The sequence below is a fragment of the Mustela nigripes genome, chromosome 7 (genome assembly GCF_022355385.1).
Source record: "Mustela nigripes isolate SB6536 chromosome 7, MUSNIG.SB6536, whole genome shotgun sequence".
Taxonomy (NCBI): Eukaryota; Metazoa; Chordata; class Mammalia; order Carnivora; family Mustelidae; genus Mustela; species Mustela nigripes.
This window is the reverse complement of record NC_081563.1, coordinates 1,874,617-1,893,454: the sequence shown is the minus strand read 5'-3', so window position 1 is coordinate 1,893,454 and position 18,838 is coordinate 1,874,617. Positions and strand designations below refer to the sequence as shown.

At 43.4% G+C, this 18,838-nt stretch overlaps 1 protein-coding gene across 1 annotated transcript in view; it reads right to left on the bottom strand.

Annotated features, from left to right (window-relative positions):
• Positions 1-18,019, bottom strand: part of DCDC2C (doublecortin domain containing 2C) — a 152,664-nt gene extending 134,645 nt beyond the window's left edge. Inside the window, exon 1 of the mRNA XM_059407515.1 lies at positions 17,733-18,019. Within this exon, the coding sequence (XP_059263498.1) occupies positions 17,733-18,019 (287 nt within the window). The remainder of the gene's footprint in view (positions 1-17,732) is intronic.
• Between the last annotated feature and the right edge of the window lie 819 nt (positions 18,020-18,838).

The following is an 18,838-nucleotide window of genomic DNA, read 5'->3' as shown; positions in this document are numbered from 1 at the left end:
CTCCAACCTCTTTATTTACCAGCTCACCCAAGAGCCCAGAAGTGAGCTCACCCAGAGTCCCCAAAACTGGCCAGAGTCCAAGCAGAGTCCCTCCCTATCTAGCTCCTCATCATCTGCACCATCCCCTCCTATCACACAGAATTACATCACCATCCCCATTCTGCCAAAAATGAACACTGGGAAATGTCACCAGAATATCACATATGTGAGCCTCACCAGTACAAATTTTGACAGTGGGGGACTTTCAGAGAGTCCTCCATATGCCTCAAAAATAGAACAGGTACTTTCTCATGATAATAAACACTTTAATTTTATATCCTTTAAGATTTCTTCCTGATTTAAAAAATCATACATCTGAGATTGTTGCTGTTGTTGACAGTTTTAGCAATATTCGGAGAAGGATTGACAAAGAGTTCGCAGCTGGAAGGAAAAAGAATTACAAAGTATTCAGTTGAGTCAAGAGTCACAAGCCAGCTGCTTACAGAGGCCAGGCAAATAATGACAATGCTTTCCAGGGCAGTCTTAGGGAACAGTGGGGACTGTGGCAAGCATGAACCTACTTTTTTTCCCCCTTTCTTCTTCCCCCAGTACCTGGTCTCTTGTGATTTAGCATATATTTTTCTGGGGTCTTTGCCACCCTTTTAGTATTTTGTTCTTTCATTCATCTATTCTTATCTGCATAAAATGACAAGGCAGAAAAACTCACCTCAAAAAAAAAAAAAAAAAGAAAAGAAAAAGAGACAGTACCAATGGCTAGGGACCTAATCAATACGGATAATAGTAATGTGTCAGAACTACAGTTCAGAATTATGATAACCAAGGTGCTAGCTAGGCTTGAAAAAAGCATGAGATTCACCTTCCTCCTGCAGAAGGAGAAGTGCAGGACCACCCTGCGGGAACCTGCTGGGTTTGGACAGTCTAAACAGGGCCATGCACCAGAGATAGAAACACTCAGTCACAGGCTAGGTGAGCACGGAGTGTGGTCGGAGACCAGGAAGATAGGAGGGATCAACTCCTATTCTCTGAGGGTGCACTGAGGAGTGGGTGCTTGAGCTTGGAGGATATCTAATATCCTTGGAGGATATTAGAGAAACCCTTTCTGGAAAAATAAAATCCCTTTCTGGAGAAATAAAAGAACTAAAATCTAACAAAACTGAAATTTTAAAAAAGCTATTACTGAGGTACAATAAAAAATGGAGGCTCTTACTGCTAGGATAAATGAGGAAGAAGAGAGAATTAGTGATATAGAAGGCCAAATGACTGAGAACAAAGCAGTTGAGCAAAAGAGAAGCAAACAACTACTGGACCACAAGGGGAATATTCAGAGATAAGTAATATCATATATGAAAAAATATTAGAATAATTGGGATCCCAGAAGAAGAAGAAAGAGAGAGGGAGAAGAAGGTATATGGAAACAAATTATAATAGAGAATTTCCCTAATATGGCAAAGGGAACAAACATCAATATCCAGGAGGCACAGAGAACCTCACTCAAAATCAATAATAGGTCCACATCCTGTAATCTAGTAGTAAAACTTACAAGTCCTAGTGACAAAGAGAAAATCCTGAAGGCATCTTGGGACAAGAATTCTGTAACATACAATGGTAGAAATATTAGACTGGCAGCAGACCTATCCACAGAGAGCTGGCAGGCCAGAAAGGACAGGCATAATATATAATATGCAGAGAACTAAATTTTTTTTAAAAATGTAACCAAAAATGCTATACCCAACTAGGCTGTCATTGAAAATAGAAGGAGAGATAAAAAGCTTCCAGGACAAACAAAAACTGAAAGAATTTGCAAACACCAAACCATCCCTACAGGAAATATTGAAAGAGGTCCTCTAAGTAAAGAGAGAGCCTAAAAGGAACAAACCAGAAAGGAAATGAGACAATATACAGTAATAGTGACCTTCCAGGCAATACAATGGCACCGAATTCATATCTTTCAATAGTTACCCTAAATGTAAATGGGCTAAAAGCCCCAATCAAAAGACAAAGGGTATCAAAATGGATTAAAAAAAGAAAACCCATCAACATGCTGTCTACAAGAAACTCATTTTAGACCCAAAGACACCTCCAGATTTAAAGTGAGGGGGTAGAAAACAATTTACCATGTTATGGACATCAAAAGAAAGCTGGGATGGCAATCCATACATCAGACAAATTGTATTTTAAGCCAAAGACTGAGAAGAGATGAGGAAGGACACCATATCATACTTAAAGGGTCTGTCCAACAAGAAGACCTAAAATTTTAAATACCAATGCCCCTAACATGGGAGCAGCCAATTATATAAGCCAACTAATAACAAAATCAAAGAAGCACATTAATAATAATACAATAATAGTAGGGTACTTTAACACCGCCCCCCCCCCCTCACTGAAATGGAGAGATCATCTAAGCAAAAGGTCAACAAGGAAATAAAGGCTTAAATGACACTCTGGACCAGATGGACATCACAGATATCTTCAGAACATTCCATCCCAAAACAACAGAATACACATTCTTCTCTAGTGCACATGGAACATTCTCCGGAATGGATCACATCCTGGGTCACAAATCAGGTCTCAACTGGTACCAAAAGACTGGGATCATTCCCTGCATATTTTCAGACCACAATGCTCTGAAGCTAGAACACAATCACAAGAGGAAAGTTGGAAAGAACTCAAATTACCTGGAGGCTAAACAGCATCCTACTAAAGAATGAATGGGTCAACCAGGAAATTTAAAAGAATTTTTAAAAATCATGGAACAGGGGCACCTAGGTGGCTCAGTAGGTTAAAGCCTCTGCCTTCAGCTCAGGTCGTGGTCCAGGGTCCTGGGATTGAGCCCTGCATCAGGCTGTCTGCTCAGTAGGCAGCCTGCTTCTCTTCCTCTCTCTCTCTCTGCCTGCCTCTCTGCCTACTTGTCATCTCTGTCAAATAAATAATTTTTTTTTAATCATGGAAACAAGTGAAAATGAAAACACAACTGTTTGAAATCTTTGGGACACAGCAAAGCTGGCCCTGAAAGGGAAATACATAGTGATACAAGTCTTTCTCAAAAAACAAGAAAGGTCTCAAATACAGAACCAAACCTACACCTAAAGGAGCTGGAGAAAGAACAGCAAAGAAAGCCTAAACCCAGCAGGAGATGAGAAATTATAAAGATAAGAGCAGAAATCAATGAAATACAAACCAAAAGGACAGTACAACAGATCAACAAAACTAGGAACTGGTTTTTTGAAAGAATTAATAAGATAAATAAACCCCTGGCCAGACTTCTCAAAAAGAAGAGAGAATGGACCCAAATTAATAAAATCATGAATGAAAGGGGAGAGATCACAACCAACCCCAAAGAAATACAAGCCATTGTAAGAACACATTATGAGCAACTATACATCATACAATTTGACAATCTGGAGGAAATGGATTCATTCCTAGAGACATATAAACTACCAAAACTGAACCAGAAAGAAATAGAAAACCTGAACAGACCCATAACCAGTAAGGAGCTTAAGGGAGTTATCAAAAGTTTCCCAACAAACAAGAGCCCAGGGCCAGACAACTTCCCAGGGGAGTTCTACTAAACATTTAAAGAAGAATTAATACCTATTCTCCTGAAACTGTTCCAAAAAATAGAAGTGGAAGGAAAACTTCCAAACTCATTTTATATGGCCAGCATTACCTTGATCCCAAAACCAAAGACCCCATTAAAAAGAAGAATTACAGACCAATATCCCTGATGAGCATGCATGCAAAAATTCTCACCAAAATTCTAGCCAGTAGGATCCAACAGTACATTAAAAGAGTTATTTACCATGACCAAGTGGGATTTACTCCTCGGTTGCAAGTTTGGTTCAATATCTGCAAATCAATCAATGTGATACAATACATTAATAAAACAAAGAACCAGAACCATAGGATACTCTCAACAGATATTGAAAAAGCATTTGACAAAATGCAATATCCTTTCTTGATCAAAAATTCTTCACAGTATAGGGATAGAGAGTAAATGCCTCAATATCATCAAAGCCATGTATGAAAAATCCACAACAAATATCATTCTCAATGGGGAAAAACTGAGAGCTTTTCCCCCTAAGGTCAGGAACACAGCAGGACTCTCCCTATCACCACTGCTATTCAACATAGTACTAGAATTCCTACCCTCAGCAATCAGACAACAAAAAGAAATAAAAGACATCCGAATTGGCAAAGAAGAATTCGAATTCTTACTCTTTGCAGATGATACGATAGTTTAAGTGGAAAACCCAAAAGACTTCATTCCAAAACTGCTAGAACTCATACAAGAGTTCAGTAAAATGTCAGGATAAAATCAATGCACAGAAATCAGTTGCATTTCTATACACCAACAGCAAGACAGAAGAAAGAGAAATTAAGCAGTCCATCCCATTTACAGTTGCACCAAAAACCATAAGATACCTAGGAATAAACCTGACCAAAAAGGCAAAGAATCTATACTCAGAAACTATAAAGTACTCATGAAAGAAATTGAGGAAGACAAAAAGAAATGGAAAATATTCCATGCTCATGTGTTGGAAGAACAAATATTGTGAAAATGTCTATGCTACCTAAAGCAATCTACACATTTAATGCAATCTGTATCAAAATACCATCAACTTTTTTGAAATAAATGGAACAAATAATCCTAAAATCTGTATGGAACCAGAAAGACCCCAAGTAGCAGGAGGAATGTTTAAACAGAAAACCAAAGTTGGTGGGATCACAATTCCGGACTTCAAGCTCTATGACAAAGCTGTAATTATCAAAACAGTATGGTCTTGGGAATTAATGGTTTGGGGAAATTTGGACAGCCACATCCAGAAGAATGAAACTGGACCATTTCCTTACACCACAGATAAAAATAGACTCAAAATGCACCATTTATTGAAGAGATTTTCTTTTTTCCTACTGTATATTTTTTCCTGCTTTGTCAAAGATTATTTGACCATAGAGTTGAGGGTCCATATCTGGGCTCTCTACTCTGTTCTACTGGCCTATGTGTCTGTTTTATGCCAGTACCATGTTGTCTTGGTGATCACAGCTTTGTAGTAAAGCTTGAAATCAGGCAACGTGATGCCCCAAGTTTTGTTTTTTGGTTTTTGGTTTGTTGTTTTTTTTTTTTTTATTTTTTATTTTTTATAAACATATATTTTTATCCCCAGGGGTACAGGTCTGTGAATCACCAGGTTTACACACTTCACAACACTCACCAAAGCACATACCCTCCCCAATGTCCATAATCCCACCCCCTTCTCCCAAACCCCCTCCCCCCAGCAACCCTCAGTTTGTTTTGTGGGATTAAGAGTCATTTATGGTTCAAGAAGATGTGGGTTTTTTTTTTTTATTAACATTTCCTTAGCAATTCGGGGTCTCTTCTGATTCCATACAAATTTTAGGATTGTTTTCTCCAGCTCTTTGAAAAATGCTGGTGGAATTTTGAATGGAATGGCATTGAAAGTATAGATTGCTCTAGGCAGTATAGACATTTTAATGTTTATTCTTCCCATCCAAGAGCATGGAATGGTCTTCCATCTTTTTGTGTCTTCTTCAATTTCTTTCATGAGTGTTCTGTAGTTCCTTACCTCTTAGGTTAGGTTTATTCCCAGGTATCTTATGGTTCTTGGTGCTATAGTAAATGGAATCGATTCTCTAATCTCCCTTTCTGTATTTTCATTGTTAGTGTATAAGAAAGCCACTGATTTCTGTACATTGACTTTGTACCCTGCCACATTACTGAATTGCTGAATGAGTTCTAGTAGTTTGGAGGTGGAGTCTTTTGGGTTTTCCAAATAAAGTATCATGTCATCTGCAAAGAGAGAGAGTTTGGCTTCTTCATTGCCAATTTGATTACCTTTTATTTCTCTTTGTTGTCTGATTGCTGTTGCTAGGACTTCTTTCTTTTAAGATTTTATTTATTTATTTGACAGATAGATCACAAGTAGGCAGAGAGGCAGGTGGGGCGGGGGGAAGCAGGCTCCCTTCTGAGCAGAGAGCCCAATGCAGGGCTCGATCCCAGGAGCCTGAGATCATGACCTGAGCCAAAGGCAGAGGCTCAACCCACTGAGTCACCCAGGCACCCCTGTTACTAGGACTTCTAATACTATGTTGAACAAGAGTGGTGAGAGTGGACATCTTTGTCATGTCCCTGGTCTCAAAGGGAAGACTGTCAGCTTTTTCACATTGAGGATGATATTCGCTGTGGGTTTTTCATAAATAGACTTTATGAAGTTGAGGAATGTTCCCTCTATCCCTGTACTTTGAAGCATTTTAATCAGGAACGGATGCTGGATTTTGTCAAGTGCTATTTCTGCATCAATTGAGAAGACCATGTGGTTCTTCTCTCTTCTCTTATTGATTTATTCTATCACATTGATTCATTTGTGAATGTTGAACCATCCTTGCAACCCAGGGATAAATCCCACCTAGTCATGGTGGATAATCTTTTTAATGTACTGTTGGATCCTATTAGCTAGGATCTTGTTGAGAATCTTAGCATCCATATTCATCAGGGATATTGGTCTGAAAGTCTCCTTTCTGGAAGGGTCTTTGCCTGGTTTGGGGATCGGGTTAATGCTGGCTTCATAAATAGAGTCTGGAAGTTTTCCCTCTGCTTCAGTTTTTTGAAGCAGCTTCAGGAGAATAGGTATATTTCTTCTTTGAAAGTTTGGTAGAATTCTCCAGGGAATCTGTCAGGTCCTGGGCTCTTGTTTTTTGGGAGGTTTTTGATCACTGCTTCAATCTCATTACTAGATATTGGTCTTTTCAGGTTGTCAATTTCTTCCTGGTTCAGTTTTGGAAGTTTATAGTTTTCCAGGAATGCGTCCATTTCATTTAGGTTGCTTACCTTATTGGCATATAACTGTTGATAATTTCTGATGATTGTTTCTACTTCTTTGGTGTTAGTTGTGATCTCTCCCTTTTCATTCATAATTTTATTAATTTGGGTCTTCTCTCCTTTCTTTTGGATTAGTTTGGCCAATGGTTTATCAATCTTATTGAGTCTTTCAAAAAACCAGCTTTTAGTTTCATTGATGCACTCTACTGTATCTCTAGTTTCTATCTCATTGATCTCTGCTCTGATTTTTATTATTTCCCTTCTTTTGTGTGGAGTTGGCTTAATTTGTTGACAGCTATGTGTGGAAGAATGAAACTCGACCATTCTTTTACACCATACACAAAGATAAACTCAAAATGGATAAAAAACCTCAAAGTGAGGCAAGAATCCATCAGAATCCTAAAGGAGAACATAGGCAGTAACCTCTTTGACATTGGCCACAACAACTTATCAAGATATGTCTCCAAAGGCAAAGGAAACAAAAGTGAAAATTAATTTTGGGGACTTTATCAAGATCAAAAGCTTCTGCACAGCAAAGGAAACAGTCAACAAACAAAGAGGCAACCCATGGAATGGGAGAAGATATTCACAAATGACAATACAAAAGGCTGAAATCCAGGATCTATAAAGAACTCCTCAAACTCAACACACACAAAACAGATAATCACATCAAAAAATGAGCAGAAGACATGAACAGACAGTTCTCCAATGAAGACATCCAAATGGCTAACAGACACATGAAAAAATGTTCATCATCATTAGCCATCAGTGATATTCAAATCAAAACCATATTGAGATACCACCTTAAACCTGTTAGAATGGCCAAAATTAACAAGACAGTAAACAACATGTGTTAGAGAGGATGTGGAGAAAGGGGAACCCTCTTACACTGTTGGTGGGAATGCAAGCTGGTGCAGCCACTTTGGAAAACAGTGAAGAGATTCCTTAAGAAATTAAAAAATAGAGCTGCCCTAGGACCCTGCAATTGCACTACTGGGTATTTACCGCAAAGATACAGATGTAGTGAAAAGAAGGGCCATCTCTACTCCAATGTTCATAGCAGCAATGGCCACAATCGCCAAACTGTGGAAAGAACCAAGATGCCCTTCGACGGATGAATGGATAAGGAAGATGTGGTCCATATATACTATGAAGTATTATGCATCCATCAGAAAGGATGAATACCCAAATTTTGTATCAACATGGATGGGGGACATGGGTAGATAGAGAGGAGAAGGGAGTTGGGGGAAATTGGAAGGGGAGGTGAACCATGAGAGACTATGGACTCTGAAAAACAATCTGAGGGGTTTGAAGGGGTGGGGGTGGGAGGTTGGGGTACCAGGTGGTGGGTATTATAGAAGACACGGATTGCATGGAGCACTGGGTGTGGTGAAAAAATAATGAATACTGTTATGCTGAAAATAAATAAAAAATAAATTTTAAAAAAACACGGATGGGACTGGAGAAGATTATGCTGAGTGAAAGAAGTCAAGCAGAGAGAGTCAATTATCATATGGTTTCGCTTATTTGTGGAGCATAAGGAATAACATGGAGGACATGGGGAGATGGAGAGGAAAGGTGAGTTGGGGGAAATTGGAAGGGGAGATGAAGCATGACAGACTATGGACTCTGAAAAACAATCTGAGGGTTTTGGAGTGGTGGGGGTGGGAGGTTGGGTGAGCCTGATGGTGGGTATTATGGAGGGCACGTATTGCATGGAGTACTGCATGTGGTGCATAAACAATGAATTTTGGAACACTGAAAAAAATTTAAAAGTTAATAAAAACTTTTTTTAATTTTTTATTTCTTTTCAGCATAATAGTATTCTTTGTTTTTGCACCACACCCAGTGCTCCATGCAATCCGTGCCCTCTCTAATACCCACCACCTGGTTCCCCCAACCTCCCACCCCTCGCCCCTTCAAACCCCTCAGATTGTTTTTCAGAATCCATAGTCTCTCATGGTTCACCTCCCCTTCCAATTTCCCTCAACTCCCTTCTCCTCTCCATCTTCCCTTGTCCTCCATGCTATTTGTTATGCTCCACAAATAAGTGAAACCATATGATAATTGACTCTCTCTACTTGACTTATTTCACTCAGTATAATAAAAACATTTTTTTAAAAAATAGACTCAAGGGGCACCTGGGTGGCTCAGTGGCTTAAAGCCTCTGCCTTCGGCTCAGGTCATGATCTCAGGGTGCTAGGATAGAGCCCTCATCGGGCTCTCTGCTCAGCAGGGAGCATGCTTCCCTTCCCCTCTCTCTGCCTGCCTCTCTGCCTGCTTGTGATCTGTCTCTGTTAAGTAAATAAAATATTTTAAAAATAGACTCAAAATGGATGAAAGAGTTCAATGTGAGACAGAAATCCATCAAAATCCTTGAAGAGTACACAAGCAGCAACCTCTTTGACCTCACCCACAGCAACTTCTTCCTAGAAACATCGCCAAAGGCAAGGGAAACAAGGTCAATAATGAATATTTAGACTTTATCAAGATAGAAAACTTTGGCACAGCAGAGGAAACACTCAACAAAACCAAAAGACAACTGACAGAATGGGAAAAGATATTTGCAAATGACATATCAGATAAAGGGCTAGTATGCAAAATCTATAAAGAACTTATCAGACTCAACACCCAACAAACAAATAATTCAATCAAGAAACAGGCAGAAGACACAAAAAGATATTTCTGCAAGGAAGACTTCCAAATGGCCAACAGACTCATGAAAAAGTGTTCTGTGTCACTCAGCATCGGGGAAATACAAATCAAAACCACAATGAGATACCACCTCACACCAGTCAGATTGGCTAAAATTAACAAGTCGGGAAACAACAGATGTTGGCAAGGATGTGGAAAAAGGGGAATCCTCCTACACTGTTGGTGGGAATGCAAGCTGGTGCCGCCACTCTGGAAAACAGTATGGAGGTTCCACAAAAAGTTGAAGATAGAGCTATCCTATAAGTCAGCAATTGCACTACTGGGTATTTACTCTAAAGATACAAATGTAGTGATACAAAGGGGCATGTGTGTACACCCAAATGTTTAGAGCAGCAATGTCCACAATAACCAAACTATGGAAAGAACCTAGATGTCCATCAACAGATGAATGGATAAGAAGATGTGGTATAAAATGGTTAACAGACACATAAAAAAATGTTCACCATCATTAGCCATCAGGAGAATCAAATCAAAACCACATCGAGATACCACCTTACACCAGTTAGAATGGCCAAAATTAACAAGACAGTAAACAACAAGTGTTGGAGAGGATGTGGAGAAAGGGGAACCCTCTAACCCTGCAATAGTACTCCTGGGTATTTACCCCAAAGATACAGATGTCGTGAAAAGAAGGGCCATCTCTACCCCAATGTTCATAGCAGCCATGGCCACAGTCGCAAAACTGTGGAAAGAACCAAGATGCCCTTCGATGGACAAATGGATAAGGAAGATGTGGTCCATATACACTATGGAGTATGATGCCTCCATCAGAAAAGATGAATTCCCAACTTTTGTAGCAACATGGACGGGACTAGAAGAGATGATGCTGAGTGAAAGAAGTCAAGCCGAGAGAGTCAATTACCATACGGTGTTGTTTATTTGCAGAGCATAAGGAATAACACAGAGGACATGGGGAGGTGGAGAGGAGAAGTGAGTTGTGGGAAATTGAAAGGGGAGATGAACCATGAGAGACTGTGGACTCTGAGAAACAAACTAAGGGATTTGGAGGAGAGGGAGTGGGAGGTTGGGGGAACCAGGTGGTGGGTATTATGGAGGGCACGTATTGCGTGAAGCACTGGGAGTGGTTCATAAACAATGAATATTGGAACTCTGAAAAGAAATTTAAAATATAAAATTTTTTTTAAAAACTAAAAAAAAAGAAGAGTGGTATATATTTACACACAATGGAATACCACGCAGCCATCAAAAGAAATGAAATCTTGCCATTTGCAACAATGTGGAGGAACTAGAGGCTATTAGGCTGAGCAGAACAAGTCAATCAGAGGAAAACAATTACATTTGATCTCCTGGATATGAGGAAGTTGAGAGGCTGTGTGGGGTCCATGTGGGGTAGGGAAGGAAAAAATGGGATCAGGAGGGAGACAAACTGGAAGAGACTCTTAATCTCACAGAACAAACTGAGGTTTGCTGGAGGTGGGGGGAGTAGAGATAGGGTGGCTGGGAATGGACATTGGAGAGGGTCTGTGCTATGGGGAGTGCTGGGAAATGTAAGACTCGTTATTCAGAGACCTGTATCCCTGGGGCAAATAATACATTATATGTTAATTAATTAATTAATTAATTAATTAATTAAAAAGTGAACAAGCAAGCATGGGGGGGGAGAAAAACTAATGCATAAAAAGATCCAACCAAAAAACACAAAATGCTGTTTATCATTTCAATGTTTCACTCCAAAAAACTGACAAATACAACAGAGAGAAAAAAACTAATTCCTCAGAGATGCAGTGAACTGGAGTCTTTAGGCCAGTGTTTGGAGAAGGGCTTTGTAGGATGTGGATTTCCTTGGGGGTGGAAAGAGGGGAGCCGACATTTGAGCAGAAACTGGACATTAACGTGCAAAGTCACTTGGTGCTGCTTCCAGAGAACAAAGGAAAGGAAGAAACCACCCATTTGAATTAATCCAGGCATTTTAAAGTACTGCATGCATTAAATTTCACAGCACCACATCGGCTATGAACTCACCCCATTTTGATGAGGACATAGATCTTCAGCAAGGTCATGTAACTGGCTAAATGCTACTGAGATAGGAAGAGCCAGGATTCACTGCAACCCAGGCCTTCTGTCCCTGAGACCACACTCCCGGTATCTGATATCTGGTTCAGCTGCCTCCTTTTCCTGATACCCACTATCCTCAGGATACAAACGGGTGAAAAGGAGACAGAAGTAAAGGTTGGGTGCAGGCGAACTATGATAGTGTGATTTAAAGCTCTTCCATACTGTAAGCAAACATTACATTTGATTTTTGATAATAAGGCAACCAGGAAAAATTCCTGGTATAACTCAGATTCTCTGGAGTTTCCCCCAGTCATGGGCACACACACACCATGTCTTGATTTACGTTCTTTTGTGAATACAGTTTTCTCCACAAAAGAAATCATGAATTCTAGGCTTTACTGGACATTTTTTTTGAAGCATAATTACTAGCCTATAATATTTTGTTTTATAGAAGAAAAACCTATGTTCCTCATCTCTAATTCATCCCAGAAAATGTAGGGTTTGAATAATGATCGGATTCTATACAGACTTGATGGTGTTTGTCTTTTCAATGTACCATTTTGCAGCCATTATTATGAGAAGAGCCCCAGGACAGCTAACACATCATTAGGTTTCACTGCAAAGTTCATTTGCTGGTGGTACAATTAGAAGATTATTTGCTAGAGAAAATTAACTTTAACTGCCCAGTGGCTCAGTAATTACAGAACATACATTCCAACAAGTGCTAGCTTACTGATACCAGCAGAAATCAAGCCAAAAGATTTGTCAGAGCTTTAGTCACCTAAGTCTGGATTCCGATTTCATACTTCATTGATCTAAAAAGTAGTGAAGAAAATGAAATTTAAATGTCTCTCCATGATGAACTTCACAAGCAAAGAGCACCGATCTATGTACATCACTGAAGGTACACAGATGATTCCAGAGTCTCGAGGACACCTGGAAATGCCCTGACCCTCCCCACTCCCCACCCCTACCAGTGAACAGGATCACGCTGTCTCCCTCATGGAAAACACTAACAAACCTGAAGAGATCTGGGAAGAGAAATGCCTCCAAGTGTCGGTATTTCGACCATGTGTCCAAAACATTTCAAATAAACTATGACAGTCTCCCCACCAAATCAAAGGTCTAACAGGGTCTATTAGAAAACTCCCCGACCCACAGGACAGAGGAAAGAGAAGCATGTACTGAGCATGTTTGGGCATGTTGGCCCATGCTTCCAGGCTTCCTTCCTCATCAGCTCATACATAAAACACAGACTGATTTTACAAGGAAATGTTTGGGGGGGGGGGATTAAATACTCTTCATTATACATACACTGAAGAGGATTTTAATGTCAATTTTAGTAGCAACATATTCTGCTACCTGAACACTGGATTCTGTAGGAAATCAGAATTCAGGGTACGGAGTGTCAAAGTCCACTGGAGTGATGGTAGTAAAGACACCCAGACAGAGTGGATTCAACAACAGCAATTTGTGTATCACCGTTCTGGAGGCTGGGAGTCTGAGAGGCCTGTGTGCCTGGGTTCTGGTGAGGGCCCTCGTCCAGGTCCATGGACGGCTGCCTTCTCGTGTGTCCTCACATGGCAGCAAGGGCATTGAGCTGTCCAGTCCCTTTTACAAGTACACTAATCCTATTCATGACCGGTTCACCTCCCAAAATCCCCACCTCCTAACACCCACACTGGGGATTAGGTTTCAACTTGGGAATTTCGGGAGGACACAATAATTCTGTTTGCAGCTGGTTACAGTGATATATAAATCATGATATAGCATATGGTCAAGCCTGAAAACAATCATCACAAAATCGGACATCTATGAAGGAATGTGTTCTTGTCAGTGAGGCTCGCTGTAACAAACAGGATTTAGCAGGATTAGCGCTGTCACAAACTTAACCCAAAATGTCAGGGCATTAATTCAATGCCTCTTGGCAACTCAGATGTCAATGGATTAAGATTTTCCTTCAAAAACAATAGGATGTTTTGGGGCGCCTGGGTGGCTCAGTGGGTTAAGCCGCTGCCTTCGGCTCAGGTCATGATCTCAGGGTCCTGGGATCGAGTCCCACATCGGGCTCTCTGCTCGGCAGGGAGCCTGCTTCCTTCTCTCTCTCTCTCTGCCTGCCTCTCAGTGTACTTGTAATTTCTCTCTGTCAAATAAATAAATAAAATCTTTAAAAAAAAAAAAAAACAATAGGATGTTTAATTTGCATCTTTGCAGATGCAATTGAGAATTCAGATCACAAGCCAGCTTGCTCACAAAATTACACTATCTGGGTGGGTTCCCAAGTCCCACGTTACTACCTGGACCCCGGGTGTCTTTGGGTGAGCAGCCTGCAGAAGATCAGCTCAGCAGCCCTCTCCAACGAGTCTCACCTTTATCTCAGCCCTGCAGGAATTTCCTCAACTAACATCCACATAAAAGGAGTCACTTACGGTCAAAAGTAAACCAACAAGATTATTCTCTCAACTGAGAAAAAAACAACTAAAATAACAGGAAATAGAAACAGCTTTCCAACACAGGCATCTCAGATGCACAAGGACAATATTTCAGCAAAAGCAAGTGTGAAAGGACATGCAGGACCAAGAAAGTCTAAAGAACGATACACGTGATTTGAAAAAGAATGAGGGGGGAATTTTTAGAAATGAAAAATTAGTTTAAAGTTAAAACTCAATGAATTGGTTTGATAGCATCTTATATACAGCAGAAAAATTAGCCAAAAGATCAATGTGAACCAAGTACCTAAAGCCCAAAGAAAAGAGAGAAATTCGGACAAAGAGGAGGACTCCCCGAGGTTCGTGTCGGTGAGACAGGCCAACCCACATCAACTCCAAGGCAGAAAACACAGAAAGTGTAAGACAGAGGCATCCTCTAAAGACAAGGGCTGTTGAAAGTTACCACACCAGACTCCAGAGAGTTCAATCAACTGGCTACTTGGACAAATCGCTTACACCACAGTACACTGAAGTTAAAGAAAATACATTCTAAATAGCCAGAATAGATAAAATATTACTTTCAAATAAGTAAATTGTGATAACTGATTTCTCATCAACAACCTCGAAGTTTAAAGACAATAGAAAAACACCTTCCAGGGCCCCCGGAAGGTGCAGTCAGTTATGTATGCAACTCTCGGATTCTGCTCGGATTAGGATCTCAGGGTCATGAGATCGAGCCCCATGCTGGGCTCCGCACTCAGCAGAAAGTGTGCTTGGGATCCTCTCTCCTTCTGCCCCCCTCCCCCAACTTGTTTTCTCTATCACTCTCTCTCAAATAAATAAAAAAATAAAATCTTCCCCAAATAAAGAAAGGAGAAGGATAAACAGCTTCTGTGGACTGAAGGACCCTGTCATTCAAACAGAATCATCCATCCATAAAAATATACATGAAGAATGAGGGAGAGAAGACTTCCATCCCTGGGGACACTGGACTAAGTAGCTCTGATCAACCTGTCCACTAAAAACTAATAAAATCAGACAAAATGACAACATTTTCTCAAAACATAAGACATCTAACAAAATAATGAGGAATTACCAGGCCAAGGTCCAGGAAATAAAGAAAATCCAAATATGTGAGCCTACTATCTGGGGCCACTGCAGCCCAGGGCTTGCTGCCCACAGACAGATGGCTGAGAGGTTGAACCATGTCTTTGATGGGCTCTGTGGCCAGCAGGCAGAAGCACTTGGCTCAGGGCACCAGCAACGGGGCTCCTTGTGAACTATCCATACTTGTGAACTGGGACCCCAGTGGGATCCATCCAGTCATCAAGCCATCTGGGTGGCCCAAATTATCACATATTCTGAAATTGCACTAAGGTGATCATGAACAGTGGATGACAGGTATCTGGCCAAAACACACAAAAAATCAACTTTGGCAAAAGACATTATCACCCTAGGCCTCAAATTATTTCTGCCAATAAGTTTTGAGAGTAATATCCCGCATCCAAAGATAACTAGCAGATAGAGAGACAAGACAGCATGACAGAAAACCAGGAGGAGCGTCAGCCAGGCTCCCTCCCAGATCCCTGGTGCTGGGGAGAGCCAGCTGCTAAGTCACCTATGAAGAGGCTCCCACTGCAGGGGTGAAGCTTCCTGCCCCCTGGTGAAGAGTGAGCCAGGAAGCACCCACCCCAGTCCGGCCTTCCGATGACAGTAGCCACATGCTGACTGCAACCTCACGAGAGTCTCAGAGCCAGAATCACTCAGCTAAGCTGCTCTTGAATTCCTGATCCCAGAAACTGTGAGAAAATAAAGCTGTTTTAAGCCAAAAAGCTTGGGGTGATTGGTTATATGGCAGTAGGTAACGAATGCACCCTTCTAGAGAGAGTCTTACCCAAACGCACTTCAGACAAGCCAAAGAATGTTTACAACAGTGTTTCATTTATTCCAGCATAAAATTTAGAACAACCCAAATTAGCCATCAACAGATGGGAGAAGTAAACTGGCATTTTGGTCCATGAAAGAGCACATGACCACAGAGGCCAGTGACCTCCAGCCTCATACTATTGACGGGGATGAAAATCACAGCTTATTATCATGTGGAAAAGCAACCAACAGAAAACCAGAAGTACACAAACATGAGAACATTGAAAAATCTGTCCTTTGAGGATCGATTATCATGGAAAGATGATACAGAAACCAGGAGAGTGGTGTCACCTGTGGGAAAGGATGGGGACGGAAGTGGCAGGTTGTCAAACACCAGCTGCGTCCTCTCGGGATCCCGAATGTGGCTTAGACAGATTTTTCTTAAACTCTACATAGAATATTGTGTACACTGCTGTGTATACAATACATTTCACCATAAAAGAAATGAGTTAGCAACAGTGCCAACACAGGCAGTGTGTCTTTTAAAGGCAGACACAAGAAATAGGTGATCCTGCCACAGGTGAGGAATTCCTGAAGGATAAGGAAGAGCTTCCCCCCCTTGCATTTTGTAAAGAAGCCATTTCAGAGGCCCTGCTCCAAAACAGAACCTCTCATAGTCGTGACCCCTCTCTCTGTTATGGTGACTTGCTTCTTATCTCCCGTAAACCTGCATCGTAAAGCTCTTACAGCCTCTCCAGCACCCGGACTCCACCCCACGGGAAGGGGGGAACGCCGGCTATTTGTTGAAGAACTGCAAGGTTGAATTCGGGGTTCCGGAGACACTTGTATAACGACAGTTACTAAGAAAGCTCGGAGAAATTGTAAGCAGCACTGGAGTACTCCTGAGAAGATGAATAGAACTGTGCTGTGTAAGCCCACTAGCAGTAAGACCTCAAAGGGACTGTGACACCAGCGTCGGGCTTAACAAAAAAGCCTCAAACTGGCATTCTGAGGGGATGCCATCCAACAGGACTCACAAGTTGAATATGGCCACTCCGTTTCCATCAGGATTTCACACACAAGTGTATCTCCCCAGGACAGCTAACATCTCTCCCGCCGGCTGTCTTGACCTCAGCAGACCCTGGGGAGGGGGTCTCTCTGCTCTCCGCAGACATTCAGTCTGTGCTGTGGGCCAGCCTTCCTTCATGGGCCAGGATTCTGGAGATGATGCTTACAAGGCCCCAGTCTAGCAGGAGACTCTGCTGGAGACCCACGCATTTCACACCTTAGCGAGTGCGTTCATCCGGGAATGCCCAGCCAGGCATGGCCCAACACGTGAGGAGGGGGGAAGCCAGGCAGAGGATGACCCTTATCTGACTCCTGCCTTCCAGCTGCTCCCCAGTTCTCCCCGCAGGGCCAGCTCCCTCCCTTCCTGCAGATCTTCCAGCCAGGTGGACTTTTCAGGCCGGCCTGCCCTCAGGGCCACTGCCCGCCCATTCCTCTTTCCAGGCCCTTTCTGACACCCTCTAACACACGGCGGGGGGCAGGTGGACGCCAGCCCGGCCACAACCAGCAGGAGGGGGCTGTGCGCACAGGGGTGCTGCCCCACTGGTGAGTCACCAGGCACAGAACACGGCTCTGCGCTCGCCTGGCCACCGTGAGAAGGGGCGACAGTGCGCGTCCCTCGCTCGCGCTGGCCGGTCACAGGGCAGAGGGTGACAGGTGTGCCTCCCGCACTTGCCGGGGCACAGCCCACGGCGGGCAACATTGCGCTGCCGCACTCTCCGGGTCACCCCGCACAGAGGGCAGAGGGGGGACGGCGCACCTCGAGGGCAGCGGGCCGCGCGGGGAGGGGGCACCGCACTCACTCGAGCTTCTTGAAGGGCTCGCGGCCGGCCGCCACGTACTTGCCGCCCGCCCGCAGCGCCTGCAGCTCGAGCACCGGGTGCCCGCACGTCGGCGTGAACAGGCGCCGCACGCCGAAAGGCACCTCCATCCGCTCGGTGAGCTGGTCCAGCAGCGCCTCGAAGGTGGCCACGGGCCGCCGCGGCAGCACGAACCTCCGGCCCACGAAGAACGCGTCCCCGTTGCGGTACACCAGGATGGTCTTGGCGGGCGTGGTGTCCACCAGCACGTGCGGCCCGCGCGTGCCCATGGCCGCGCTGCCCCAGGGCCACCGGACACCGCTCGCTGCCCTCGAGCCGGGGCGCAGCCAGGGAGTGGGCGCGGGACCGCGGTGCGACCCCGGGTCCCTGCGCAGGCTGACGCCAGCCGACCATTGTGACCGCCTGTGGCCTGCAGCCCAGAGAGGGGCAGGACGATGGCCAGGGGAGGGGAGGCAGGGAGTCGGCGCAGGGGAGCGGCGGGCATCTGAAAGCCTGGACAGGGGAGGGGGCGGAGAGCCAGGACCGGGGAGGAGCCTCCGCGAGCCTAGACAGGTGCAGCGAGCAGAGCTCGGGGAAAGGAAGGGAGACAGCCGCTCTCTGTGATCTACCTGAGGACCACCCCACACTAACCACAGCCTTCCCACTGCGCTGGCCGGCCTCCTGTGCAGGACAGGTTGCTGGGATGGGGGTGCGCATCAGGACTGTCTCCACCATCAAAACTCGTCAAGGAAGAATTGTATGGAACCATTCAGAGCCTGTGAGAAACTAGATTTCTCCTCACAGCTGGCACACGGCTCCTCACCAGTCTGACCCTCAGAATCCACTTTCATTTGGGGGAGAAAGAACAATTGCAGGGCACGGGCACCCCTGTGGAAGCTATTCCTTTTCTGGGTAGGGATGGGCCAGTCCTCTTGAGCTGAGACAGTGAATGATTCCTGAAATACATTTTTCCAGTGGTTTTGATGGGCTTAAACTTCTGTTGAAGGCGATAGGCTATGGATATGCAGCCACATCTACAGACGGAAGAGGCGCAGAGTGTGCTACATCAAGATCTCGGAGTGGTTTTGTCAAGTAAACTTTAGGAGACC